The 25,772-nt window shown below is 51.2% G+C and overlaps 12 protein-coding genes across 12 annotated transcripts; 6 read left to right on the top strand and 6 right to left on the bottom strand.

Moving 5' to 3' along the window:
• Nucleotides 1-20: 20 nt before the first annotated feature.
• CDV56_105518 (ankyrin repeat domain-containing protein) lies at nucleotides 21-647 on the bottom strand (the record flags this gene model as incomplete). Its single annotated transcript, XM_026759137.1, has 1 exon — nucleotides 21-647. One exon carries the CDS (start codon nucleotides 645-647, stop codon nucleotides 21-23), a length of 627 nt encoding a protein of 208 aa, XP_026612329.1.
• A 1,920-nt stretch (nucleotides 648-2,567) lies between these two features.
• CDV56_105018 (uncharacterized protein) lies at nucleotides 2,568-7,141 on the top strand (the record flags this gene model as incomplete). Its single annotated transcript, XM_026758637.1, has 10 exons — nucleotides 2,568-2,771; nucleotides 2,821-3,078; nucleotides 3,135-3,383; nucleotides 3,433-3,739; nucleotides 3,795-4,371; nucleotides 5,386-5,641; nucleotides 5,692-6,027; nucleotides 6,078-6,876; nucleotides 6,921-7,022; nucleotides 7,074-7,141. The coding sequence occupies 10 exons, from the start codon at nucleotides 2,568-2,570 to the stop codon at nucleotides 7,139-7,141; spliced, it is 3,156 nt and encodes a 1,051-aa protein (XP_026612328.1).
• A 143-nt stretch (nucleotides 7,142-7,284) lies between these two features.
• URG1_1 (Uracil-regulated protein 1) lies at nucleotides 7,285-8,808 on the bottom strand (the record flags this gene model as incomplete). Its single annotated transcript, XM_026758502.1, has 5 exons — nucleotides 7,285-7,290; nucleotides 7,338-7,474; nucleotides 7,522-7,666; nucleotides 7,714-8,670; nucleotides 8,719-8,808. 5 exons carry the CDS (start codon nucleotides 8,806-8,808, stop codon nucleotides 7,285-7,287), a joined length of 1,335 nt encoding a protein of 444 aa, XP_026612327.1.
• A 543-nt stretch (nucleotides 8,809-9,351) lies between these two features.
• CDV56_104704 (URC4/urg3 family protein) lies at nucleotides 9,352-10,796 on the bottom strand (the record flags this gene model as incomplete). Its single annotated transcript, XM_026758323.1, has 4 exons — nucleotides 9,352-9,992; nucleotides 10,039-10,215; nucleotides 10,268-10,595; nucleotides 10,641-10,796. 4 exons carry the CDS (start codon nucleotides 10,794-10,796, stop codon nucleotides 9,352-9,354), a joined length of 1,302 nt encoding a protein of 433 aa, XP_026612326.1.
• A 438-nt stretch (nucleotides 10,797-11,234) lies between these two features.
• CDV56_104619 (uncharacterized protein) lies at nucleotides 11,235-11,896 on the top strand (the record flags this gene model as incomplete). The annotated part of the gene is made up of 2 exons (XM_026758238.1): nucleotides 11,235-11,650; nucleotides 11,701-11,896. The coding sequence occupies 2 exons, from the start codon at nucleotides 11,235-11,237 to the stop codon at nucleotides 11,894-11,896; spliced, it is 612 nt and encodes a 203-aa protein (XP_026612325.1).
• Nucleotides 11,897-12,107: 211 nt separating this feature from the next.
• On the bottom strand, nucleotides 12,108-12,966 carry CDV56_104524 (uracil phosphoribosyltransferase; the record flags this gene model as incomplete). Its single annotated transcript, XM_026758143.1, has 5 exons — nucleotides 12,108-12,165; nucleotides 12,215-12,419; nucleotides 12,468-12,568; nucleotides 12,617-12,764; nucleotides 12,810-12,966. 5 exons carry the CDS (start codon nucleotides 12,964-12,966, stop codon nucleotides 12,108-12,110), a joined length of 669 nt encoding a protein of 222 aa, XP_026612324.1.
• A 412-nt stretch (nucleotides 12,967-13,378) lies between these two features.
• Nucleotides 13,379-14,110, bottom strand: CDV56_104420 (oxidoreductase, short chain dehydrogenase/reductase family; the record flags this gene model as incomplete). The annotated part of the gene is made up of 1 exon (XM_026758039.1): nucleotides 13,379-14,110. The coding sequence occupies one exon, from the start codon at nucleotides 14,108-14,110 to the stop codon at nucleotides 13,379-13,381; it is 732 nt and encodes a 243-aa protein (XP_026612323.1).
• Nucleotides 14,111-14,386: 276 nt separating this feature from the next.
• On the bottom strand, nucleotides 14,387-15,340 carry CDV56_104285 (uncharacterized protein; the record flags this gene model as incomplete). The annotated part of the gene is made up of 3 exons (XM_026757904.1): nucleotides 14,387-14,810; nucleotides 14,896-15,084; nucleotides 15,204-15,340. The coding sequence occupies 3 exons, from the start codon at nucleotides 15,338-15,340 to the stop codon at nucleotides 14,387-14,389; spliced, it is 750 nt and encodes a 249-aa protein (XP_026612322.1).
• A 2,153-nt stretch (nucleotides 15,341-17,493) lies between these two features.
• On the top strand, nucleotides 17,494-18,534 carry eglD (putative endoglucanase; the record flags this gene model as incomplete). The annotated part of the gene is made up of 1 exon (XM_026757592.1): nucleotides 17,494-18,534. The coding sequence occupies one exon, from the start codon at nucleotides 17,494-17,496 to the stop codon at nucleotides 18,532-18,534; it is 1,041 nt and encodes a 346-aa protein (XP_026612321.1).
• Nucleotides 18,535-19,839: 1,305 nt separating this feature from the next.
• Nucleotides 19,840-20,709, top strand: CDV56_103751 (uncharacterized protein; the record flags this gene model as incomplete). Its single annotated transcript, XM_026757370.1, has 1 exon — nucleotides 19,840-20,709. One exon carries the CDS (start codon nucleotides 19,840-19,842, stop codon nucleotides 20,707-20,709), a length of 870 nt encoding a protein of 289 aa, XP_026612320.1.
• Nucleotides 20,710-21,700: 991 nt separating this feature from the next.
• CDV56_103538 (uncharacterized protein) lies at nucleotides 21,701-22,837 on the top strand (the record flags this gene model as incomplete). The annotated part of the gene is made up of 6 exons (XM_026757157.1): nucleotides 21,701-21,856; nucleotides 21,903-21,939; nucleotides 21,991-22,058; nucleotides 22,105-22,487; nucleotides 22,540-22,610; nucleotides 22,656-22,837. 6 exons carry the CDS (start codon nucleotides 21,701-21,703, stop codon nucleotides 22,835-22,837), a joined length of 897 nt encoding a protein of 298 aa, XP_026612319.1.
• Nucleotides 22,838-23,258: 421 nt separating this feature from the next.
• Nucleotides 23,259-24,288, top strand: CDV56_103392 (uncharacterized protein; the record flags this gene model as incomplete). Its single annotated transcript, XM_026757011.1, has 3 exons — nucleotides 23,259-23,420; nucleotides 23,470-24,012; nucleotides 24,094-24,288. The coding sequence occupies 3 exons, from the start codon at nucleotides 23,259-23,261 to the stop codon at nucleotides 24,286-24,288; spliced, it is 900 nt and encodes a 299-aa protein (XP_026612318.1).
• Between the last annotated feature and the right edge of the window lie 1,484 nt (nucleotides 24,289-25,772).

Below are 25,772 nucleotides of genomic sequence, written 5' to 3'. Positions count from 1 at the left end.
TCCTCGTTACGTCGTCCTCATCATAAGTTTTGTAAATTATATAGACATGTTGAATGATATAGAGGCGACGAGCGGAGCTGTTCATTCAATTCCCGAGCCAGGGTATCGACCAATACAATGGGCTCCTCCCAAATTCTTCGCCCCCGACGGCCTATACGAAGCCTCCTTCTTTCCGGAGGCCAAAGCCAGGCCGAGCCGAGCATTGGCTCCCATAGGGTAGCGCAAGCAAGCGGGCCCCCTCTGTCGCTATTGGTAATATTCGCGTTCGCGCGAGCCTCCAGCAGAAGCTTTGTCGCAGACACCTGTTTGAAGTTGGCCGCGATGGCCAACGGAGTGGTGATGGTATCGTTCCTCCGGAAATCAACCTCAGCACCCGCGTCGAGCAACATGCGGATGACAGCCTCGTTACTGGCTCGTTTCACAGCTGCACATAGTGCCTCTCCGATCGCGTGGCACTTGATGGCGGGCCACAGTGCGCGCTGTTCGACATCCTTCAATAATAATCGGACCAGCTCCGCATGTCCGGCGTATACAGCCCAGCAGATTGTGGAGGGGCCTGCGGTGATGTCCCATGGGTCCATGCCCCGGCTCAGGAGTAACAGCACGACCCCCGTGCGGTTCTCTACTGCTGCATGTCTGAGAATCATATTGTAGTCTAGCCCTTGCAGCCAGTCATAAAATCTCGACAATCTTGGCGTGTCCATTGGTTGCTGCTTTGGCGATCGGATGATCGGTGATAGGTCTGACAACCGGGGGTATCTCAGCACCTGCCTGGAGTAGCTTCACCAAAGTGCCCAGTTGGCCATTTTCTGCAGCCCACGCTAGAGCAGGTGATGGGATATGATGTTGTGCGTGGTAGCGGTAGAGAATGGGATTTAGCTGAGAGTAGATTGGATGGTTAGTTTGTGCAAGGGCATTGATTGCATGCTGGGTATCCAAGTGCCCTGCGATTAACAGGATGATCTCGTTTGGTAGTCCGGAGAGGCTCATGATTTGGTGGGTTAATTCTGATGAATGATGTTGTTGGAGAGTATTCATTCGGCTTAGTACCAAGATATCATACCATCAGTATCCACAGTGAGTAGCAACTACGTAGAGAGTCGCAGTACATTCATTATTATATAATAAACTCCATGAGTTCATTCCTTGGCTAAAAGCAAGTTGAACCTCGGATTACTACTAATGTACCTGGTGGTTTTCGAGAATCTCAGTGTAAGAGAACGGGCCAACTCTTTCTTGCCTCCCGCCACTATGGTGCATTTCAAATGGATTTAGAAAAGTAGTTTGATTTGTTATTTGTGGCAAGGCCATTAATGGCTGTATTTCCAGTTTCCAGTCCCGCCACGTTAAAAAGCACGATAATTCACACCACTATTCTGCACTTACTGGAAGATGATGTTAAACTCATTGAGCGCCCTGTTTGTTTTAACCTATCTTTAAAGTAATACTAGAAATGAATCATCTTCCTCTTGAAAGATTAAAGATGTGAACAGTATCTTAGAAATCCAAACCAGCGTCTCCAGATTACTCTGCATTTCTGTACTCTATTTAAGGCTATGCCACCAATCGCCAAGAAGACGACGAGGAAAAAACCAGCTTGAAACACCTGCCACACAGTCACATTTCATTAGAAGTAGACTATCCTCTTTCGTACAAGTAGCCATCTGCCAAGCCTCCTATAATCTTAACCGGACTAGGCAATTCTGAATGTCTAGGTGAGCAGGTGATCAGCAAGCATAATTAGACTGAGCTTAAGCCTCCCACCTTTTTTTTTTTTTTTGGTCCTAACCTTGGAACTTATATTGTATCGATTCCCGACAGCTTTAAGGCACTTGGGATTTGGGAGAAGTATGTAGTTGAGAGGCCATAATTTTTTCCCCATCACTCAGCGCAAAGTGGTGAGCCAATAAGGGAACTCTAATACGAGACACAGCAGCTAAATAAGCACTAACAAGCACTAACCCTAACTCTTATCCGGGGGCCCCGCATCCCCAAGCAAGATTTACCCTCAAAGATGGAGAAAGCCCAGTGGAGGGCGTCAGGCCCCCTGCAATTCAAATGTCTCGGCCCTTTCATAAGCAGGGCTGGTCGAACGCCACAATCCTCTTGTCGGCAGATTCCCAGCGCCCTCAGCGCCGGTGGCTAGCTTTTTCTGGTCACAGCTAAGCTTCTAGTCCAATGATAAAGTAGTAGCTTGTGCGCAAGCCCATGTTTAACTACATTGGTTCGGCGCCTGGCCTGCTTTGGGTAATTGTCTCCCGTTGTAACCGCATTGCTTGCTGACAGTGTTGGGGAAATGGGAAAAAGCCCGGTGGCACAATGTCACATCCCTGCTTGCCCATCAGACCGCTGGCTACTAACTGTTCTGTTAAATACTCATCATGGACTCTGATTGCGTACAAATTAATCCACGTATCACACACGCACACCATTTAAATGCGCAAATGTATTAATTGATATAAGACCACCCTGACTCCCCTGACTCGCCTTTTTATTTTTTTCTTTTCCCTGGCTTTGTTTTCTATTCTCTTTGCATTAGCACGCTGACATAGCGAGCAATCCCATCAATGTCGTCAGATATCGTCGAGTCAAAGGAGGGGTTGCACCAGGGGGATCAGGTGGACGTTCATCATGCCGAGATCTTGGCCGACCCGGATCTCATGAACGATGCCTTCGATGGCGAGAACCGCGAGCATGAGATGGGCGTGTGGACCGCGGTCAAGAGCCACCCCTGGGCTTGTTTATGGGCGTTCATCATGTGCTTCACCATTGTGAGTCTATCCCCAGTTCTCGGACAGGACAACCGCTGATGCCTATCAGGTCATGGAGTCGTTCGACATGTTTCTGAACGGAAACTTTGTCGCGCTTTCCGCTTTCCAAAAGAGGTACGGTGTTTATGTTGAGGGATCTGGTTATACCATCCCAACCCGATGGCAGAGTGCCCTCTTCCAAGCCGGTCAATGTGGTGCTTTTGTGGGTGTCTTTTTGGCCGGACCCGTCACCAACCGTCTTGGCTACCGCTGGACTACCATCTTGGCCCTGATTCTTATGAACGCCACAATTTTCATTTCCTTCTTTGTGAGTAGCCCAGCCCCGTTGTCGAGCTTATCGCCTGACCAATCCAACCCACCTAGGCCGACTCGCTCACCCTCCTGGTGGTCGGACAAGCGTTGGAAGGTGTCCCCTGGGGATTCTTCATTGCAAACTCCCCCGCCTACGCCAGCGAGATTGTTCCTCTGGCCCTTCGAGGTGCCTGCACGGCTACTCTGCAAATGAGCTGGTCTATCGGTTCAATCATTGTCGCCGCCGCCACCTATGGCTACAATAAGCGAGAGGATCAGTGGGCTTGGCGAGTGCCTCTTGCCTTGCAGTGGATCTTCCCCGTGAGTCGCTCTTTTCAGATCTCGTACCTACCAGAGCTGACTCGTCCAGACTCCCCTCTTGATCCTCATCTTCCTCGCCCCCGAATCGCCTTGGTGGCTTATTCGTCGCGGACGCAAAGAGGAGGCCCTTCGCTCCATCGAGCGCCTCGGTAGTGAATCCACAGAGCATGCTCAAAAGGCACTTGCCATGATCGAGCGAACCGTTAAGATCGAAGAACAGATGGGTGGTGCCCCGACCCTCCTCGACCTCTTCAAGGGTACCGATCTGAGGCGAACAATCATCACCTGCTTGATGTACGCGTCACAGAATTTCGCTGGCAACCTGATTGCCAACCAGGCAACCTTCTTCTTCGAGCGTGAGTGGCTTCCCTCGGACAACTTTCAAGCCTAGATGACTGACTCCCCACTTAGAAGCCGGGATCTCACCCGACCGTTCGTTCCAGCTCAATCTGATCAACTCGTGTCTTCAATTCGTGGCCAACGCGTGCTCCTGGCCTCTTTCCGCCTGGTTCGGTCGTCGAACCATCTATCTCTGGGGCACAGCCACCAACATCACCCTGCTCATCATCCTCGGCATCTGCGCTTCTGTCCCACAGAACAACTCGACCAACTACGCCCAGGCTTGTCTAGGTATCCTCATCTCCTTCGTTTTTGCCGGTACCCTCGGTCCGATCTCATACACCATCATTTCCGAGACGTCCTCGGTCCGTCTCCGCGCTTTAAGCACCGGTGTCGGTCGCGCCGCCTACTATGTCGCGGAGATTCCCATGATCTATCTCGCCTCGAAGATGCTCAACCCGACGGGATGGAACCTCGCAGGCAAGTGCGGTTATGTCTGGGCCGGCACGGCCTGCGTCTGCTGGGTGATGGCCTTCTTCTTTCTCCCTGAGCTCAAGCACCGCTCTTACCGTGAAAGCGACATCTTGTTCAATCGCAAGGTTCCTGCGAGGAAGTTCAAGACGACCGTTATTGATGTTAGGGAAAACGAGTAAGCACGTCAGTGGGATCAACTTTAGGATTTCCTACAAGTCCCTGACTCATCGCGGCGTATGTTACATAGGTAGTGTTGCTTCTGTCTTAAAGAGAGTTTTGAAAACCGTTCTTCCAAGGAGTCAATGACCAATGTATTTGTTCCTTCTCCAGTCTAGTACTAGGCAAGGAGCGCGCGATCGTAGGAATAACAGCTTTGCAATCTTAGCACTCGGTACTTACTCAGGTTTTGCTACTAATCACGAAGAATGGGAAGCTCGGCAATCAGTCAAACAGACAACAGAAAAGAGAGACTGCAAAGGAGACAGGAAGGGGCCTTATTGTACCTGTCTCCCTTGAATCTCCTTTGTTCGAGGCCGAGGACAGGGGCAGTCTCCAGTACTGTCGCGTGTGATTCACCTATCTTGGAAACCCCCGGATATTTGTGACTTTACCAGCAAAGGGCCAGGAAATCGCTTAATTGACAGGAAAGAATCCCAGATTACTCGGAAGATTGGCCTTGAAAATGCCATACACGACAGCAGTGAGATCTGCTCTAGGCCAGTTGGTTCAGCGCATTAGTCCAGCTGCTCTGCTCGAGTTGATGCTGCGTCTGGTCTTTGGAGTTGCCTTGTTTACACCCCGCACTTGATGGTTATCACTATACAGAATTGCCTTTTGCAGACCATTACTTTTATGAATCCAGTGTGCAGTAGTCTATATTTGAGAATATCACATTTCTCTCAAGATGCACAAGAAATTAATGAATGAAATAATGACTGATCAAGCACTATATCCTTATCAACCCAGTATGACTAACACTGATAACATCCCCGCACTCTCTTATCAGCATTGCTCTCGATATTTCCTCCCTGTCATCTTCAGTCGTCTTCGAAGAATACTTTCAAACCCTCATTTGCATTCTTTTGCCATTTCCCCGTAGTCATCAACATGACCCGAACTCTGCGATCTCGAACAAACGGATCGACTGTTTCTGCTCCGAAAATGCTGGACCGAGCTACACTGCCAACAGGTGTCGGCCACAAGAGGAGTCGAACGGTCGTAGGTGGTCCATCATTCAAAAAAAGCCTCAATCTAATATATGGACCCAGGATGAAACAACTGACTCTGCGAAACGAGCCCGTACCGATGGTGAAGCTGAGGACCTGTCCGACCACCAAGAACCCGACAACCAGGCGGAAGCACCCCGACCCACGGTCATACACGCTTTTATCAACAACGAATTCGTCTTATCTAGTTCGAAGACGTGGACGAGTGTTCTAAATCCTGTAACTACGATCTTCTTCGTTGCCTGAGAAATTGAAACTGACAGTCCCAGTGCACTCAAAGCCTCCTCTCTCGTGTTCCCGATTGCACGCTCGACGAGATCCAGACCGCTGTTGAGGCTGCCAGATCCGCACAGCCCGCCTGGGCTGCCTTATCCTTCTCCAGACGCCGCGAGTACCTCCTGAGGCTAGTCGAGGCTATCCGTGACATGACCCCCGAGATCGTCGCGTGTCTGTCTAGAGAAGTGGGCAAGACATTGGCCGATGCTGACGCGGAGGTATACCGAGGCCTGGACTCAGTGCAAGCAGCATGTTCAGTTGGCCCCGAAATGGCGGGGATATATCTCGGCGCCGATCCGACGCAGTTGACTACATTCCATGAACCACTGGTGGGTGTCTCTCAGTTATATCAGGCAAGAGTGCTAAGGCCGACGTCCAGGGCGTATGCATGGCAGCAACACCCTTTAGTTTTCCCTTCATGATACCCCTCTGGTCGATCCCATTCGCCTTGGTGACAGGGAATACGTTTATTCTCAAGCCCTCAGAGAAAACACCTACCGCGTCGACCCTCCTCGCAACTGCATTTCTACGTGCAGGGTTTCCACCCGGCGTATTTAACATCGTCCATGGGGGCCCCTCCGCCGTCGACAAATTGTTGTCCCAACCATGCATCCAGGCAGTGAGTTTCGTCGGGTCCGAAGCAGCTGCGGAGCGGATCTACGATCACGCTCGCGCGACGCGCAAGCGCATCCAGGCAGAATGCGGTGGAAAGAATCACGGAGTGGTGCTGGAGGACGCGGATATGATGGGGACCCTGTACGCTATCGCCGGGAGCGCGTTCGGCGCCGCCGGACAGAGATGCATGGCGATGAGCGTGGCGGTCTTTGTCGGCTCGACCAGCGAGTGGATCCCGAAATTAGTCGAGTTAGCGCAGTCAATGGTCGTGGGCTGTGGGAGCGACGAGGACGTCAAGGTCGGTCCGTTGATCAGCGGCGCGGCCAAGGCGAAGGTCTGCGGGATGATTCAGCGAGCGATAGAGGAGAGGGCGTCGCTGTTGTTGGACGGGAGGGAGGTGTCCGTGGCCGAGTATCCGGAGGGCAATTTTGTAGGGCCGACGATCTTGGCGGATGTCAAGACGTACATGGAGTGCTATCAGAGCGAGATTTTCGGGCCAGTGCTGATCTGCATGGAAGTCGACACTCTTGAGGAGGCAATCGAGTTGATCAACCAGAGTAGATGTAAGTCGAACAGGAGAAAGACGGGGACATGCTAATATCTTTAGTCGGAAACGGCTGTTCGATCTTTACGTCCAGTGCACAGAAAGCAGGAATCTTCCAGCGAGCTGTCAATGTGGGACAGGTCGGGGTCAATGTTCCTCTGCTGGGTGGGTATCGAATGAATTCAATATGATGAGACTCAACACTGACTGTGATAGCCCCCTACGGAATGGCGGTTCGAACCAGTAACAAGGACTCTTTTCTTGGAGGTCAGCACTACCGCTAACGACATGAATCCTACTAATGTTCCCAGACATGAACTTTCCCGGCAGGACATATTGGCCTTTTTTCACCCGGACAAAAACGGTTTCCTTTCGCTGGGATAGGTGATCTATCTCAATCTGCTCGACAGAACGCACATAACAGACATTAATGCTACGCTCCTGTCAGCGTGTATTAGCAACCGAAGGAAAGGGTCTTACTGTGACATCTTCCCAACACTCCCAGCCACGCCCTTTGACGTTCTTGAGGTCCTCCTCGGTGAATGTCTGGCCGGTGGTGAAATACCCCGCGTGAATTTTGGCGTCAATCTCTACCCGCGAATCGGTCGGGATCATGTCTGAAACGATCAGCAAGCTTTTCAGTCAGCTACCTGGCAGGACTCACGGTCTGGGATAGGCACTCTCTCATGAATAGGGATTCCCTGCTCGACGATCGCATCGTGCTTCATATTGGACATCGAGAGCATGCGGTCGATCTTCTTGATACCCAGCCAATGCAGGATATCCGGCATGAGAGCTTGGAACCGCATCTGCACAGTGTCAGCTCCTGCACTTGTCCGCGACTCATACGACGCACATCCTTGACACCAGCAATATTCTCCGTCCGCTGGAAATACTTATCCGCCGTGTCGCCGCCCCGTTTGCGCGAGTTGTAGACAAGATACTTGACCACCTCACCCAGCGCCCGCCCTTCCTTGCGGAAGTAGATGACCACCCCCGAGCCACCCTGCTGTGCCTCTTTGATCGCCTCCTCGATCCCAAACGCCAGGTACGGCCGACACGTGCAGATATCCGACTGGAAGACATCCGACCCATTGCACTCGTCGTGGATACGCAGCGCCAGCCGCACGTTCTCATCGGATACCCGCTCAGGCGGACCGAAGATGTACACCGTCAACCCGCCAATCGGCGGCAAAAACACATTCAGATCGGTCCGGGTGACAAGCTCCGGATAGCTGCCTCCGGTATGCTCGAACAGCGCCCGGCGCAGCAAGGCCTCATCGACACCAAAGCGCGCCGCAACACCGGGCAGGTACCAGACCGGTTCAACCGCCACCTTTGTCACGCGCACATCGCCTTGGTCCGAGTGCACGATCGCCCCGTCAACCAGTAGCCGGCCCTCGCGGACCGCCTCGCTAATCTCAGAGACGCGCATTGAGGCCCTGGTGACCGCTATCGTGGGACGGACATCGATCCCCTGCTCGAGGTACTTACCATAGTACTTGACAATATCATGGCCGAACGGATCCATCGAGACAATCCTCATGGGATCATGCCAGGCAGACTGTATGGGAAAGTCAAACGTCGGCTGGGTATTTAGGAAGTCCGGCCGAAAGTCGGCTGGAAGGTCTCCGGCCGCTATAGCAAGGGCGTTGTAGATGGCATAGCTGCCTCCGTGGGCGCCGATGGCGTTCCGCTTGCTGATGGTGTTTTTGTTGCGGGAGACCAAGACTGGCCCGCGTTCTTCGGGGGTCGAGGCGCCCCATTTCAGAGGGATGGGGTCGACGACACTTTGCCCGGGGTATGTGGTGAGCTTATCCGTTAGTATGTGTGGTTGATCTGGCTCGAAGGATGCACTCACAATGATGCGGTCGGCATATCTGGTGCTGACGGGACTAGTCCAGGGTTTCTTGTTTGCTGACAAGCCGTTTTGTTCTGTTGTTGTGGTCATTCTGCTGTGGTCTGGGATGTATTGTAGAGTCGGTAGAGGAAACCGCGTCAATACAATATGCGGAAGGGATAGATCATTTCTGAGCTGGTCGGAAATGGCAGATTTATGAGCAGGGGAATCACTGAGAACTGACTCAGAAAGTCTCAGATACAAATGCTATGCCTACATTGATTGCTGCTGCTCCTGCTGTACAACAGTCTAAAGATAAGACAAGGACGTCTATCTTGAGTCTTGAGGGTCTGGTGAGATAGGTCTATCAAGGGCCCGGAGATAAGCGACAAGCAACGACTGGGTCTTATCGCTCACATTCGTTATTGATATCAAGCTGCTATCATGAGATTTCTGCATCAGAATGTTGTGCTCTATATTTTGTGACCTTGTGTATCGAATATCATTATCCCTTCTCGGAGTAATCGTGCCATTGTTCAGCATTGCATACCCAAAATCGCTATTTACCCTATGGATCACCAAATATTGCAAGATACGATGAAGACATCTCAAGGAATACGGATTGTCTCATCATAGAACTCAATGTAATAATCACTAAAACAGCGTTCCATCACCCAGTATCAAGATCGGGCTCGATCTAGTCTCCGGCCTCTTCTCCGCCGCCAATTCCCGTCCAGCCTTCCAGCTCCCAGCCTCCAGAACCTGCGCAAGACTCAACCTGACCCCGGCGAACTCCTCGCTGTCCACAATCCGCGCATGCAGCTTATCCAAGAGCGCAACCGTCATCGCCCGCCACTCCACAATCACATCCGAGGTCGCCTCAAACGCCGGAAGCCTCGCCCCGGAACCCTGCAGTCCGTGTTCTTCCGCGTCAGGCTTGAGGGTTAGAACACCGAGGTCAACAAAAAGGCCCCCGTTGCGGTACTCGGGGAGCCCGGTGCCGAGACCCATGTTTGCCCATTTCACGGCGAGCAGTCGCTCGAAGGGGACGGTTAGGGAGTACGCGAGCCACTGCGTGAGTTTGTGGAAGGGTTGGATGTGAGCGCATTTGGATCTCTGGTCGGTTCTCTCGGCGTCGTCTGCGAGGGCTTGGAGGGGCCATGCGTCGCCGAGGGGGTGGCCGTCGATGTGGGTGCGGGTCGAGGGCCAGACGGGTAGGAGGACGGTTTGTAGTGTAGTCCAGAGGGATTCGTAATTGATTTCCGTTGGCGTTGGGGATTGGGAAAGGAGATAGTCTGCAACATTTAGACTGTGTCTGGGAATAAGGACGGGAGTGCGCACCGACTAGATTTCCTGGTCGTCCGGCGGGCCCGAATATCTCTGGGAGGTTGAGGAGGGACCGGCCCAGCGCCCGTAAGAGTTCAACGCGAGAAGATGCTCCCACGAGGGGATTCGTCTTCTCGTCTATCTGGAATCCGCGCTGCAGTGTTGCAGCGTCAAAGTCCTTGAGGGCTTGCCCTGTTGATGTTCAGCCTGTACTCACTAGAAGGGGTGATGGACATGGACCAACCCAGAACGATATCCTTTCTCTCACTATCGGAAGTGGCAAAGTCCCCATTCATAAACATATTGTACGAGGCTACCGCGGTTCCCTCGCTACGACCAACGACGATATTCGTCCCTGGCTCGGTGAACCGCCATTTGTCACCTGCTCCCGCATCAAGCAGCACCGAGACGAAGAATAAGTCCACTAAGCTACGCGTCTGCTCGAGTGCGTCCGCCCCTTTACCCTTCCACTGCTGCAGCAGATTCTCAGGGCGATTGACACCGCCGACCTCAAAATGCTGCCAGCGGCCATGGGGCGGGATGAGCTGGTACTTGTCTGGTCCAAAGTCGCGCTGCAGTCTGTCAGTATTTTCCTACCACCTTTTCAACAAACTAACCTTGATGATATTTATCACGTATTGTACTGCATCCTGGAGGCGATTGGGATGGTACTCAAAGTGGTTCAGGCGATTCTCCTCCGCGAGTTGCAGGACTCGATGGGCTCGTTCACGGACAGCTTTCAAACCGAGGACGTACTGTATTTCTGGATCCATCTTGACTGCTATTGTATAGAATACTCTTGATTCTGCTGTACTGTCCGAATTAGATCAGGAATGAGTCAAGATGAGCAAGAGAGCGAGGACTCTTGGATGCGGGGTTGTTGCTCTGCAGGTCATTAGGTCAGCACCAGCAGAGTTGTATCCATTAACTAACAGAATCAATCATGCACGGTGACATATCTCAAGCATAGTTCTCTGTTTGTCTAAAAGATAGATTCCACTGCATGTTGACGCATGTTGACGATGGCCTTCTAGGTTATCAGATAAGCCTGATGGCTGGAGATAGCCTTATCTACGTAGATCTCTGGATAGTATCAACATCGACCCTCCGATAAGCATACAGATACGAGTATGGCGCTTCGCTTTGTTCAAATATCAACCGTATCTTCCATTCCTTGAGCCTGTCTATCCAAACAAAAGATGACCATCAGCATGGCTCCCTCTCTCCCCTCGAACATCACCACCCTCCAAGATGCCACCTTTGCATCCCTCCTCGACAAACTCCGAGACCCAGGCTTGCTCCCCTCACAAGTCTGCGCCCTCATTGCGCAGCTCACTACTCTGCTCGCGCGCCAAACAACCATCAAAGCAGAAAGCAATGAAACTATCGCCGTGGTGGTGATCCTACGCTCAGGGCTAGCAATGTTCGAACCGCTGATGGCGGAGATCCCCGCGAACATACCCACAGTCACATACCACCTCGGCATCTTCCGAGACAAGCACAATCTGCAACCGGTCGAATACTACAACAAGCTCCCGCCTAAGCCGGCGACGGTTCGGAAGGCGATTGTTGTTGATCCGGTGATTGCCACGGGTGGAACGGTGGGTGCTGTGGTCAGTATCTTGAAGTAAGCGGTCTGCGTCCATGCAAGGTTCCACAATACTGATTGTGGGTCAGGGACTGGGGCATTGAAAAGGTTACTTTTCTTTCTGTTCTGGCGAGTCGAGAAGGGGCGATGCGGGTGGCGAATGTGTGGCCGGCGTCTACGCAGTTTGTTCTTGGAGCTGTCGATCCTGATCTCGATGAGAAGGGATACATTCAGCCGGGAGTTGGGGATATCGGCGATAGGCTGTTTGGTACGAATTTAGTATAGTGCAATCAAGCTTCCTTCTTTAGACTTTCAGATTTCGAAGAGACAAGCGGGACGTCACAAGCCTCGAGTAGCTGAGAGGAACTTTCTATCCACAGGGCAAGATGAGGCTTGTCCATGATCAATCTGCTACTTAGTTAATCTTTCGTCTGATACATCCTCTAAGGTCACATTCCCTTATATTCTCGGGTATAACGCGACAACGGAAGTACAACTAGGCCACGGTACCGTAAAACCGATCACCAAAATCCCCTAACCCAGGACTGATATAACTGCTGGACGTCAGTATACCTTCACTTTGCAGCACTGGCAGCAACTCACTTCTTAGACGTCAAGTTTTCATCCACGGCGGCGGTCACAATTCTGAGCAAGGGAAATCGCCCCATCACCCGCTCAAGTCCCTGCTTCGAGGCAACAACGTTCACCAGCACAATCTCCTGCTCCGGAACGCCCCGTTCAATCAGAATCTCAATAGCTTTAATGAGCGAGCCTCCAGTCGCGAGCATCGGCTCCAGGAGCAAAACACCTATCCAGTCAGCCTGGCCTCGACCATAAGATCACGTCGAATTCTTACGGCATCTCGAAATCTGCGATGGAAGCTTGCAGTACAAGAACTGCGGAAGGGACGTCTCCTCGTCTCGTTGGATGAGAATATTACCGAAACTCAGCGGGCCACTACTCTGTCAGTTTTGTAGCCTCAAGGCAGGGGCAGGGGCCGCATACACCCATGTATCGCGGAGAGCTTGTTCCATGCTCGCGCCAGCACGCAGGATACTCACGCCGCAGACTTCTTGTGCTGGGCGCCATCCGGAGTAGCTCTCTCCGACTGGGGTTTGGACTGTGTGTTTTTCCGTGGGGACAGAGTCCACCGCTGGGTTGGTTAGAATGGGACCCTGCAGGCGTGGGGATGGCTTACCGAGTGTGACGAGCTGACGGGCTACTTTCTCGACTGTCGAGGTGAAGAGCGTTCCTGTGGTGTTGACGTCTCGGATGATGGTCATCAAGGTGAGGAGTTGGCGATTCTGGGGGAGGAGGATGACTTGGTCTTGTTTGAAGCCGTTTACTGCTTCCATCGTGGTATGATCTGATTGTGTAGTAGGTTGAGGTAGTTTCACTTAGACTCCAGAATTAGGGTGACTATATGGGCTCCCTGGCGGTATAGTCTGTGTTTGTAACAAGTTGGACTCCAGTTACCGTCTGGTGACTCTGGTCTATCAGAGATTGTGTGATTATCTCGTTAGGGCATTTCCGTCGTTATCTCCACTTGATACAGGGCAGATAAGATAGCCACTGCCTCTATCAAATGTTATCTATATAATGAAGGTCCTGCACTGCTATCACAGAGCCTGGACAGAATATAATTCATGTGAAAAGCATGATAATAATCCCTTGCTATTGACCGGACAACTCCGGCGTCTCATTAAATCTACAAATGCAGGGAATATCCACTGCACATACCCCTCTATATATCAGATGATAAAATAATCACACCAACAAAGACTTCGCATTTGAACTCACACAGCTGCCTGTCGCATTCGTATCCTTCATCAAATAAACATACGCCTCCGCCACTTCCTCTACACTGCCCACCTTCCCCAGCGTAGTCTTCTTCGCCAGCATCGCTGCCACCTCCTCCCCCAGCAACCCCGTCTTCACTGGTCCAGGACTAACCAGATTCACCCGCAGCGGCTTCATATCCAGCGCCAGACCCTGCACCATCCCATGAAGCCCGGCCGCGTACCCGGCGACAACAGACCAATCGGGGTACGGCCGCTGCGAGACCGCCCCCGTCGTCAGGACCAGCGACGAGGTATACGCCGGCTTCAGAACCCGCAGAGCAAGTTTGGCGACGAGCAGCGGCACAACGAAGCGGATGTGACCGGCGTTCCGAATGAACTGGAGATCGATGTCTTTGAGCGGTTTGGTGGCTAAGGCGTCCCCGGCGGTGTAGACGATGTGGTCAAGAGAGCCGGTTTCCTCGAAGAGTTTGTGGAGGCGTTGCTCGACGTCGGGGAGGGAGAGATCGCAGGTGTGGCCTGTTATTTGCCCGGCGGGATACTTCTCCTTCAGGGAGGAGACGGCCTGGGTGATGCGGGAGGGGTTGGAGGAGGAGATGTGCACGATGGCGCCTTCGGAGAGACATTTGTCGGCGACGCCGTAGCCGATGCCTGCGGTGCCGCCGAAGATGACGATTTTGGAGTCTTTGATGGATGGCATTTTGATTTTTGGTACTTCATTGTTTACGATGTCGCGATGGAAGCTTTATACTTGCTAGAACGTCATACAACCGGATTTAATGCGGAGATAAAGTGGTTTGATCTCATTTCATGATCCACCGATGGACTCGGATCGACTCGGAGAACGAGTGATATGTCCGATTTCCACCAAAATACCGCATAGCCTTGATCCTCGAGCTCATCGTAATCAGATCTCCCTCCCACTGGGCCTTCAATCCCAGATCCCAAGGAGGGTCTGAACAATACTCGCCCCGAACTAGGGCGGATTCCAGTACTCCCCTCTCGCCATGAGGGTCAACTGGGATTTGGCTTCTTCTGCAGACAGGCCCCGGGGAACAACCAAATGCAAAGCGCCGACGCGTTCACCATACAGCCCGAAGTTGTTCGAGAAGGATTGCGCGACACATACTCCGGGAAACTTCGAGTCCGCGTCGGAGAGTATCCGCTCGCTAAAGTAGCGGATAGCCCACGCGTCTCCGTCAACGTCCCGCGTCGCGAACCCTTGGTAGGCGCTGTCGAAGACGGGGAAGAGGTGCTTTTCCTTAACTAGTTCCGCTACCTCGATCCACTGGGATTTTGTAAGGTCCATGCCGGTGGGGTTGTGGGCGCATGGCTGAGGATGATGATGTCGTTCGGTTCGGCCGTAGCGTCGACGAAGGATAGCATTGCCTCGAGGTCGACTGACTGAGTGGACGGTGAGACGTAGGGATATTCAAGCTGCGTTACCGCTGGCCCTGCTATCGCCAAAATGGCTTTATGGTTTACCATGTAGGACCCGGGATGAAGACTCGTTTGGGCTGGAGCTGCTTCGACAGAAACGCAGCGGCAAGGTGATTAGCACCCGTACCGGAGACAGTCTGTAGACTGGCAACATTTGACGATAACCGGTTAGTTATATCCGAGCCGAAAGTTAACGATCTCGCCAGGTCGATCAAGTGGGTGAGCCAGCGATGCCTAGATATTCATAGTCAGAGCGAGCGAGACGGTCTTTCGCCTGTTGCTGTTACTTCTAAATCCACATGTTCAATCCTGAGAGAGGGTCAGGTCCTTGTCTCACACTCGGCAAGACCCACGGCTGTCCCTCCTCGTCGTGATAAGCACCAGCGATCAAAGAGACTTTCTTTGGATGGCTGTCTGCATCGAAAGCCGCCATCAATCCAAAGGCAGGATCAGGAGGTGCGACTAAGAGGCCCAAGAACTGTGGGTCCATATTATCAGACTTCGTGTGCAGGGCGTTGAGACCGACGGTTTGAGGCAGCAATCCGCGGATTCTGAGCGACCCAGCGCCGAGTTGTTGTGGAACTTGCAATATTTCCCCTCCACGGAGATATTGGCATTGTACTGAAATATCCTCGTTTGAGCGTACGATCTCAATAGACATCAGACAGACTATCAATCATGTTATAAGCAGAGCGAAGCTTTGTACTCCGTACAGTCTCGGCATCTGGATGTTATCCCGATATGGGAGTCAAACTGCGACCGGGACGATGCACGTCGCCGACTGACTAGCTATCTCACATGAGATTGGTCATGAGCCAGAGTTAGGTTTAGTTCTTTTTATCTCTCACTTTGTCGTCGTCAGAGATGAATATGTCCTTTGTGACACACCTGAAGGGCAGCGAGTAGTCCTGGACTAAGTTCTGACCACATGAGTCACTGTGCACAATCGCTTAAGTTGGCCGGACTTGGCACTGGGAAATGAACCAAATTGCGCAGTCTAGCCCAGAGACAAAATGGAGGAAAATAGAGCAATCAAAAACGGGGGGGGGAAAAAATCGAATAGCATGTCCTGGTTTCGATCCAGGGACCTCCGGGTTATGAGCCCGGCGCTCTTCCCCTGAGCTAACATGCTCTTGATGAAATTTGAACCATGTTTTTTAAATAATCAACCTGTGAGTCATTCCGCAAAATTAGTTGCAACAAATCAGCTCAATTTATGAGAATAAATGAATTAACAACGGATAGGGTGGAAAAGAAATGAAGGAGGTATTATTCTATCCTATAATAAATTATGGAATTCACTATGGTTAGTGAACCTTGCCATTTGTCCATCACTTACGCGACAATAAGACAACGTATATATTTGGAACAATGATAACTACCAATCAAGCCTACCACAAGAACCACTCGTTCCGCAACATTGTTTTCGCCGCGAGATTGACGCCTGATCACCTTCAAGCAAGGTTAATGACTCTGAATAGTCTGGTCTTCCTGGCAGGAATGGGTCGGTATGTCCTACTCCAAGATTGATGCCGACTGGAAGCCACTCTTGAAATACGTACTATAGCGAGTCGGTGTCCCGTATGAACAGTCGAATAATAAAAGGCCAAGGCAAGTAGAATCAAAGAGACCCGTAGTCCTGGTATATCAGGATTCAGGACTTAGGGGTCACTTCTGGAAACACGAGTCGCCGAGTGGCGCTTACTATGCCGAGAGGACGGCTTCTCTTGGGATCGTCCAAGCAACTCATTTAGAGAAGAGAGACATGCTAAGGAGCACCTTTCGGAAATTTCTCACGGATATTGCCTATCTAGATGTCCTATGCAGGGTCTGTTTCATCGTCCATAGCCCATCCCTCCGTGCCAATTGCAGGACACGGGTAGGGAGGTGGCTCAGGGTATAGTAATGCTGTATCGATCCGATGGAAGGGCCAGAAATAGTAGAAAGAGGGCCCTCGGTTCCTAGAATCAGGAGAACAAATGAGACAGGTCCAGCTAAAAGCTCGAGGTGCGTTGTTAGCATCGGAGGATATTCCGGAAACGCAAAGGGAGGATATCACAGTGAGACAACGCAGTATAACTTAATATATTTCTCTGTGACCAAGCAGAAGCGCCGGGCTTAGTGATTCTGTCCACTTCAGACGTCGCACAGGACCGTGGAAAGAAAGAAGGGCCGCTTATTGGGCGGCAACGATGGATCTAGTACTTTTCCTTTATCTTAGGGCTATTGGTAAATGAGCCCGTTGACCCTTCGGAGGGCATCCGGTTCAATTTAGCCGACAACGCATCTCGCAGGTCAACGGCAAACAGGATAGATGGCTAATGCTAGTCTACCATTGAAACATATAGATGAAACTCCATCTTGGCACTGTTAGTGACAGGGAAGCCAAGAAACCCTTATGTCTTGGCAGGGACTCGTTCATCTCCTGTGGCCCCATCGCTCGAACCACCTAGACTGCTGATGCTATCTCCATTACAATCACCACCATTGCTATATAAACCCTTCTGCCCGCCATCCAACATGTTCCTCCAAGCCTGGACCGCTCTGCATTTATCTCTCCTTGATTACCTGCCGTTCTTTCGTTCTTCTTTCTCTTAGTCTCCTTCATTTAAGTCACTCTTTCCATCTTAACACTCTTTCAAAATGAAGTCGACCTTCGGATTGCTCGCTCTGGCAGCAGCAGCTAAACTCGTCAACGCCCACGCCACCGTCTACGCCGTCTGGATCAACGACGTGGATCAGGGGCTGGGAAACTCCGCTGACGGATACATTCGCTCCCCCCCCAACAACAGCCCTATCACCGATGTCACCTCCACCGACATGACCTGCAACGTCAACGGCAAGAACGCTGTCGCCAAGACCCTCTCCGTCAAGGCGGGTGACAAGGTCACCTTCGAGTGGCACCACAACTCCCGCGATGCCTCCGACGACATCATCGCTTCCTCCCACCTGGGTCCCGTCATGGTCTACATGGCCCCCACCGAGAAGGGCACTGCTGGCAACGGCTGGGTCAAGATCGCTGAGGACGGCTACTCGAACGGCAAATGGGCCGTTGATACTCTGATTGCCAACAAGGGCAAGCACTCGATCACCGTGCCCGACGTCCCCGCCGGCAACTACCTGTTCCGTCCTGAGATCATCGCCCTGCACGAGGGTAACCGCGAGGGTGGCGCCCAGCTCTACATGGAGTGTGTCCAGGTCAAGGTCACCTCGGACGGCACCAAGACCCTTCCCGAGGGTGTCTCCATCCCCGGTGTCTACACAGCCACCGACCCCGGCATTCTCTTCAACATCTACACCTCCTTCACCAGCTACCCCATCCCCGGCCCTGCTGTCTGGGACGGCTCTTCCTCTGGCTCTTCCTCTGGCTCTTCCACCGCTCCCGCCACCACTGCTGCCCCCGCTACCTCCGTGAGCACCCAGCAGGCCGCCGTCGAGACCTCCTCCACCAGCACCTACGTCGCTCCCACCACCTTCGCCACTGCCACCAAACCCACCACCACTGCCGCTGCTCCCGCCGCTTCCGCTTCCAACTCCAGCTCCTCTGGCTCCGGAAGCACCAGCGGCTCCATCAAGATCTGGCAGCAGTGCGGTGGTCTGAACTACTCCGGCGCCACGGCCTGCGAGTCTGGTCTCGTCTGCAAGCAGTGGAACCCTTACTACCACCAGTGCATTAAGGCTTAAGCAGACCATGCGAGGTGTACATTGGGCCTGACCGTCTAACTTTTATTTCCTGTATCTAATATATGCTCCCGCCGATTGACGGAGCGTTGAGCGGTTATTCTAGCTAGATATATTGCGCGCAGGCGCTGGTATCAAGTGAGAGTTACGTTGTTATTCTATCGACAGTAGACACATTCCCCAAAGCAAAATACCTCTAGCAATCTAGTGTAGATATCGTCTGTTCGTACATTCATGATTGCATGGATTCAGCTGTCCAGACCCTGATGTTCTGCCCCGTAGCTGCCGCCGGCGTTTCACAACTGTTTCGTCCACACACTACGGGCAAGTCCCTTGACGAGAGAGGCTAAAGCATAAACCATCGGGTCAATCCGAAACCCTCATGTCTTACTTTGATACGCTTTTTACCGAAAAGGCTAATTCAGGGTCTGAGCTTCGAAAGACCTCATGTCGAGGGTTCTCTAGCAGAACCTCTACTTTGTAGTTCCGATCGGTGACGTCGATTGTAATGGTCAGTTAGTCTGTTATCAGTCTTGCAGCTAGAGCTTTGAAGACGCGCTCGACGCGAATATAGAGACCACTAATTCTGGATTATATTCAATGAGCAGGGATGCGTCCCACCCAGATTGCTAACTCCATGATATTTAAATGTTGGTGGTAATAGCTTATTTGATCTGCTCCAGGTAATCCTTGAACTCAGCCCATCAGAACCAGAAAGGGCTATGTACTTGGCCGAAGAGCGCTCAGGTTGGCCTGTCCTATATGGCCGAGGAAGGACGATAATGTACAGATCCAGGAGATTTATCCATCGTACCGCTGGGCTGCAATCGCCTCTCATATTCTGGCATGTTCAACGGCACAAAAAGCATACTAACAAGTAGTTGAAGATTTTGCAGGTTCAAATGTCAAAGGATGGTTGCTTTGATTTACATTATACCTGACTAGGTGAGAAAGAATTCACATCCTGATATTCACTTCGTCCTGCTGAATTAACAAATTTTAGCATTATAGGTTATACACTTGCGGAATATTCCGCAAGATGAGCTCATTTTCACATCCTTTGCCTCCTCTGTTATTATCTGATGGCTGTACCCAGGATCCAGGTCCAACTCAGGTTGCAACCCGTGGTCCTCAACAACTCGGGTACCTTTATCGAATGCTTATAGAAGTGAAGTTGTGATGCGACTTACACGTCCTTGAATTATAAACATTCAGGCCCACGCAAATCGAACAGATTGTTTAACCCCTTCCTGAAGATACCAAACAAGCAGACCGTTCTCGTCTCGGAGCCATATGGCTACATCAACGATGGCATCCGAAACCGCGATCCCCCATGTACAGATGATCGACTCGATCGGTGATCTGGAGAAATTACTAAACGAGCTCGATTACCAATCGCATCGACCCTCGTCTCTGTTCTTCGACGTGCAAGGAACAAATCTTGGGCAAGACGGCTCGATCTCAATCATCTCCCTCTTCGTACGACCTATCAAAACGGTCTTTCTGATTGACGTGCTTACACTGGGCGAGGACACATTTACCACCACCAGTCTCGCAGACAACTCGCTTAAGCTCCTGCTCGAATCTGGCGCCATGGCAAAGGTCTTTTTCGACATCGGAAACATTTCTCATGCGCTGTTCAACCGCCACGGGATCCGCCTGAACGGTATCAAAGACCTCCAGGTCATGGAACTCGCGACGCGATATCCGCACTCCCAAGAGCAGGCTGCAAGCTGGGAGACGTGCGTTGAGAAGGACGCGCATCCTCCCGCCAGGGTGCTCGCGCTGTGGAAGCAGGTGCACAGCTCCGTGAATCGACTACGTGATCCGGCAAAGGGAGGAAGCGACGCCGTGTTCAATGAGCGACCCCTCAGACGGGAAATCTTCGAATACTCCTTGCAAAACGTTCTGATTCTGCCCCGGCTGTGGGAGGTCTACTGCGAGACGCTTTGCAGACCGAAGAATGGCTTCTGGCGGAGTATGGTGGCTCAGACGGTCCGGGACAGGATCAGAGAATCGACGATTCCTGCTAGCGCACGTCGAGCTGATACCGGGGATTGGGGTTGGAGTAGGGAGTTTATTGAAACTAGCATAGCAGGATGGAACCAGGACGTATATCTTCAGCTTGAGGGAGTTCCTATGGTGGACCCCCGCTGGCTCGATCCCAACTATTTCTGAGCTCTCATGGTGGTTGTCCGTCGTGATATGGGAAACATCTGCATATTTTGTCTTGGTGCTGTGAAAGGCTGGCTCGCAAATACCCCGGATGATTCTAGAAGTACGTAATAGTTTGGTAAGAAATGAATGAATATATTGAAATAACAAGCGAGTCCTCCATAGTCAAGGCATGCATTGCCGTCTTCATTGAAATAACGATCGATTGCCCAGTCATAGTGACCACCCCTTGCGTTAAGAAGACGTCAATGATCATTATCCGATCTCTGTAGATCGATTGAAAGATCGAGGAGTAATCATTGGTGCGATCTGTCAACGCCAAATGAGATATCAGATATATCACCGACCTTGGACTCGTTTTTCTGATTTCTGCAAATGACTTTACACCTGTCAATTGTCGAACGAAGGTGTCTCAAAGCGCAAAACAATTGAAAGGAGCTATATGCAGATGCAGTTGCAGAATTGTGGATCATGCAGCACCAGGGTACCAGGTCGATACCAAAGTGATCGACACTCATGGAGGCCTTCACAATTTGTCGAGAATCGCCCAAATGTTGCTTGAAGACTTCCCGCAAGGCGAGATGAAGCTGATGTTACCCATCTCATCTCAACCTCATCATGGATATGTCGAAATTTCTACCTTACATGGATAGGCGGCTGTCAATGTTAGAATATGATATGAACAAGTCTATGAGGTACAGAAGTTCAGAACCGACCATGTCTTTCAATTTTACTCTTCTCAGCTTCAACATCTTTCCAAATGATCTTAGTCACCTTCAGTCCAATATGATAGCTCGAAATCTTATTCTCCAATGACCGCAACCAGGAGACTTGAGACGATCTTTCCTCGTCTCTCATAGCAAAGAACCCATGACAATGTCTGAGGGGTTCAGTGTGCTTAAAAGTCGACTTACCTGGCTCATCAGCCATAAATCTTTCAATACCCGTTAGTATACCTTCGAAAACCTCGAGTCTGAGTGTTAGCCCTGCTGAAATGGGCTACGACCAGGATAATCTGCGCCATGTGGTCATTACTGCTACCTGCTTTGCTTTTACTCTCTCCACTGTTGCCGTTGGGCTGCGTCTATGGGTGAGAGGGATTACGAAGACTAAGTTCTTCCTGGACGATTACTTGATTCTGGGGGCTTTGGTTGGTTTGTCTCCATAGCTGGCGTTCTTTACTGATATGGACTCAGTTCTTCCTTTACGGGATCTCTATTGCTGGTATCGTCCGTGAGTTACTCCTATGCAATACGCGAAAAGGACCCTCAACTAACGAAGCAGTCTTATACAATGGCCTTGGAACTCATATCATCGACGTCCCCCCAGAGAATCTGGTCGTATACCTAAAGGTAAATTTTCTCACCAAGCATCAAACCATCAAGGTTAACGAACTAGTATGGCAGACCCTGTCATCCGGCGCCTTCCTCTATCCCCTATGCATCGCCTGCATCAAGCTTTCCATGCTCGCTTTATACAAACGCAATCTTCTCCTGCGGGCCCATGGTCCTTGCCTCAAATATTGTCGCCTGCGTCGTGGTCCTCTGGTGTTTCGGAGTGTGTCTCATCGGCGCCGTGATCTGTATTCCCTTCTGGAAGTTGTGGGAACCAATGACACCCGGGGGATGCATTGATCTGGCCAAGTTCTACTATGGGCTCCTGATACCCAATATCGTCACCGACGCGGTCATCATCATCATGCCGATGAAAGCGGTGGCGGATTTGCACATTTCCAAGACCCAGAAGATTTTGCTTTCTGGTATCTTTGCTTTGGGTTTCTTGTATGTCGTCCTGCTCTCCCCTATAGCTTTCGAGAGGTTGCTAACGGTGTAGGACCTTGGTATTTGATATTGTCCGGTTGATCACGCTGATTGAGCTTTCCAAGGCTGGGGATGATATTACTTGTATGTCTCTCACCGCTAACAGTATGGATATGCTGACAGTCGCAGATAATCAAGTCCAGTCTAGTGTGTGGACGTGCATCGAACCAGCCGTCGGTATTGTGGCTGCTTGTCTGATCAACATGCGGCCGATTTTCACACAGTACATGGTCAAATTCAACTGGTGGACTCGGTGGCGGTCATCTAAGGGATCCTCGAAAGATGCCTTGAATAAAAGTAACTCTTCATGAGGGTTGACTTGGATGACAGAGCAGACTGCATACCTGGCACATGCTGACTCGGATGGAATCTGGATGCCTGATTGTCCTAGTTTGTCCGATAGCTAAACTGGGCAAACCGAACAAATGTATGTTTGTCTCACACTGCGGAGTGTCCTAGTCCTGTTCTAGCTCCTTTCACCATGTTTTAATATAGAGCTACACCGATAATTGGTCTACAACGGTTTGCAAAATATGCAAACGATCAAAACACGGAGTAGTTGCAAAGGTCTCCGAGGGATATCTCCGTGTCACTCTTAGCCGTGTTGATTATAAGTCCAGGTTAATCATCTGTAGAAATATATAGAGCCCGGTAAACACCGAAACCGAGATAACTCCCAAACAAGAACCATCTCACTTCAATACCTCAAGCTCTTCACACCTGTCATTGAAAATGGGCTCGGTCGAAACTCACGAAAAACTGACTGGCTTCAACCTGATCCAGACACACTATAAACAGGTTGGAGACCATCCCATCCGCGCCGACTTTATCATCCCCCCGTCTACATTCACGGGCAAACGCCCAGTGATCGTCCGCTTCCACGGCGGAGGCCTGGTAGGATTTACTTCCCTTTCTGGACTTTGCACCACTAACACACGCCCAGATAACCGGCGACTCCCTCTTAATGGAATGGTTCCCCATCTGGCTCCTGCAGCTCGCTAAAAAGCACGACGCAGTGATCGTAAGCCCAAACTACCGTCTCCTCCCCGAATCCACCAGCCCGGAGATATTCTCCGACATTGAAGATTTCTGGGCCTGGCTGCACTCGTCCACCGTCGCAGAGCTGCTCGCAACGTCCCCCACGCCAACACAGCTCGACCTGGACCGGATCCTGACGGCCGGAGACTCAGCAGGCGGATTACTGAGTATCTGCTTTGGATTGGCACACGCAGACGAGGTGCGCGCCACGACGGCTACCTATCCCTGCGTCGACATGGCATCGGAGTATTTCCGCACCGCTACGAAATCGGAGCCTCTACCGGATGTACCTGCATCCACGGTGGATGCCTATCTGGCTCAAATGGACAGAAGCGCGATCCGCTCGTCGGCGCTTCTACCGGATCGGTTCGATCTGATGTTAGCGGCCCTATACTACGGTGGTCTGGGACAATTCTACGAAGATGGCGCGGAGGACTCGCCGCGGGAAGTGCGGTACCCGCTTGAGTGGCTTGATTAGCCTGATGCGAGGATCCCGCGTGGAGGCATTGCGATTATGCATGGGTTGCAGGATGCGATTGTGCCGGTGGAGCAGAGTCAGAAGTTTGTTGCAAAGGCGCGGGAGGTCATGAAGGGGAAGCCAGGTGGCAATAAGATTATTTTGACGCTGCGGGAGGGAGATCATGGATTTGACGTTGAGGTGCCTCTGGAGGAGGAGTGGTTGTTGAGTACTCTCAAGGAGGCTGTAGAGGCCTGGCTGGAATAGAATGTCGCAGGATTCTGTCATAAACTGCTTTTTCCTTCGGTGTTACTTAGCAAATAGCCTTGACTGCTTCTGCTGCTTATATATGCATTAACCTATATTCTATTTAACTTGCTTTTAGAGTATACCCTACTACCCTTACACAATGCCCTGCTAACATGCTTACCAGCTTCCTTTTATCCTGTTATTCATCCTCCCTGGTATGGGGCTTGATTCTTCCTCGCAAGAGATAGATGAGTCTCAAATCGAGTAAAACCATTAGATCAACGCATAATAAATGTAGATAGGATCCCCTGTCAAGGTTACATTCACTGCCAGCTTTGCGATATTGGCCCCTTCTCTCTCCGCCGCTCCCTGACCCCCCGGCTTCGTCTTCTGACCCATTTCTCCCTGTCTATGCCGTTCACCATAGGTCTCATCTCCAGCGACAGTCTTTGTAACAAGAAATACAATGAAGAGGATTGTCTGCTTCCTGTTCGTGGCCAACGAATCCCGAAAGCTCTGGGAGAAGAAATCACTCGACTATGTGTCGTGCGTGGAATTCGATACCATCCTGGCTTTGCCACGGACCTTCGTGGATGTTGCCCAAATTCACTCGTGCATTGAACGCGAGAGATCATGAGTGATAAGATCCCTGATATGAGTGACCCCGACGAGTTCCCTTGCTGCATCTGGTACCCTTCTTTTCCTCATGTCGCGACTTGCATGGAGCTTCTTCGGCGCGTGCCGTCCATGAAACCGGCTGTCGCGAGGGTCTGTATTCTGCAAGATTACAGCGACTACTTCGATATATTGGATTGTACCATGGAAGTATATGTTTGAGCACACTTCCACCCTTGTCCTTAACAATGTGGCGAACGAGCCGTATGCGGAGATTGAGATTGGAGTGCCCTACAATGGGAGAGGTGCCAACATGGTGTCGTCGAGCTAAGTGTCTCTGTACCGGATCAAGTGAAGAAGATTGCACTCGAAGAGCTCGAGGATATTAGTGGATTCAACATTACTGAGTATTATGACTCTTTAGGAATGAAGAGACATTACATTCAATCCGCTTAATCCTCGACAGTCATTGATCTCATGAGACTGTATGTGGAAGTACTGGTGATTGCTCCGGACATCCCATGGTCACTGACTGGCTGTAATCATCAAGAATGGCTGAATCCTGTGATTTGATGACTGCATGTATAAATGAATATTTTTGTTCAAGCATTAGCCTTAACAATCTGCTGAGCATTGCTGCACATGAAGTTCAATAGCGAGATGTTCCACGCTGGAGGGATGACGCGGTCGGAGTGATATCAATAGTCTCTGTTTACTGTCTCTGAAGTATATGAGTACTGCTGGTGAGTGAAGCTCGACTCATTCCCTTGACACGCGAGGCCACGAATAAGACATTAATACTAGGTAAAACATCTGACCGGAGATTCTGCGGCTAATCAAACGAGAACCCAAGACCAGACGCTTCGTCCAGGCTGGTCCTCCTCAAC

This window comes from Aspergillus thermomutatus (assembly GCF_002237265.1).
Source record: "Aspergillus thermomutatus strain HMR AF 39 chromosome Unknown NODE_177, whole genome shotgun sequence".
Classification (NCBI taxonomy): domain Eukaryota; kingdom Fungi; phylum Ascomycota; class Eurotiomycetes; order Eurotiales; family Aspergillaceae; genus Aspergillus; species Aspergillus thermomutatus.
The sequence above is the reverse complement of the archived record's forward strand: the minus strand, read 5'-3'. Positions and strand labels throughout refer to the sequence as shown.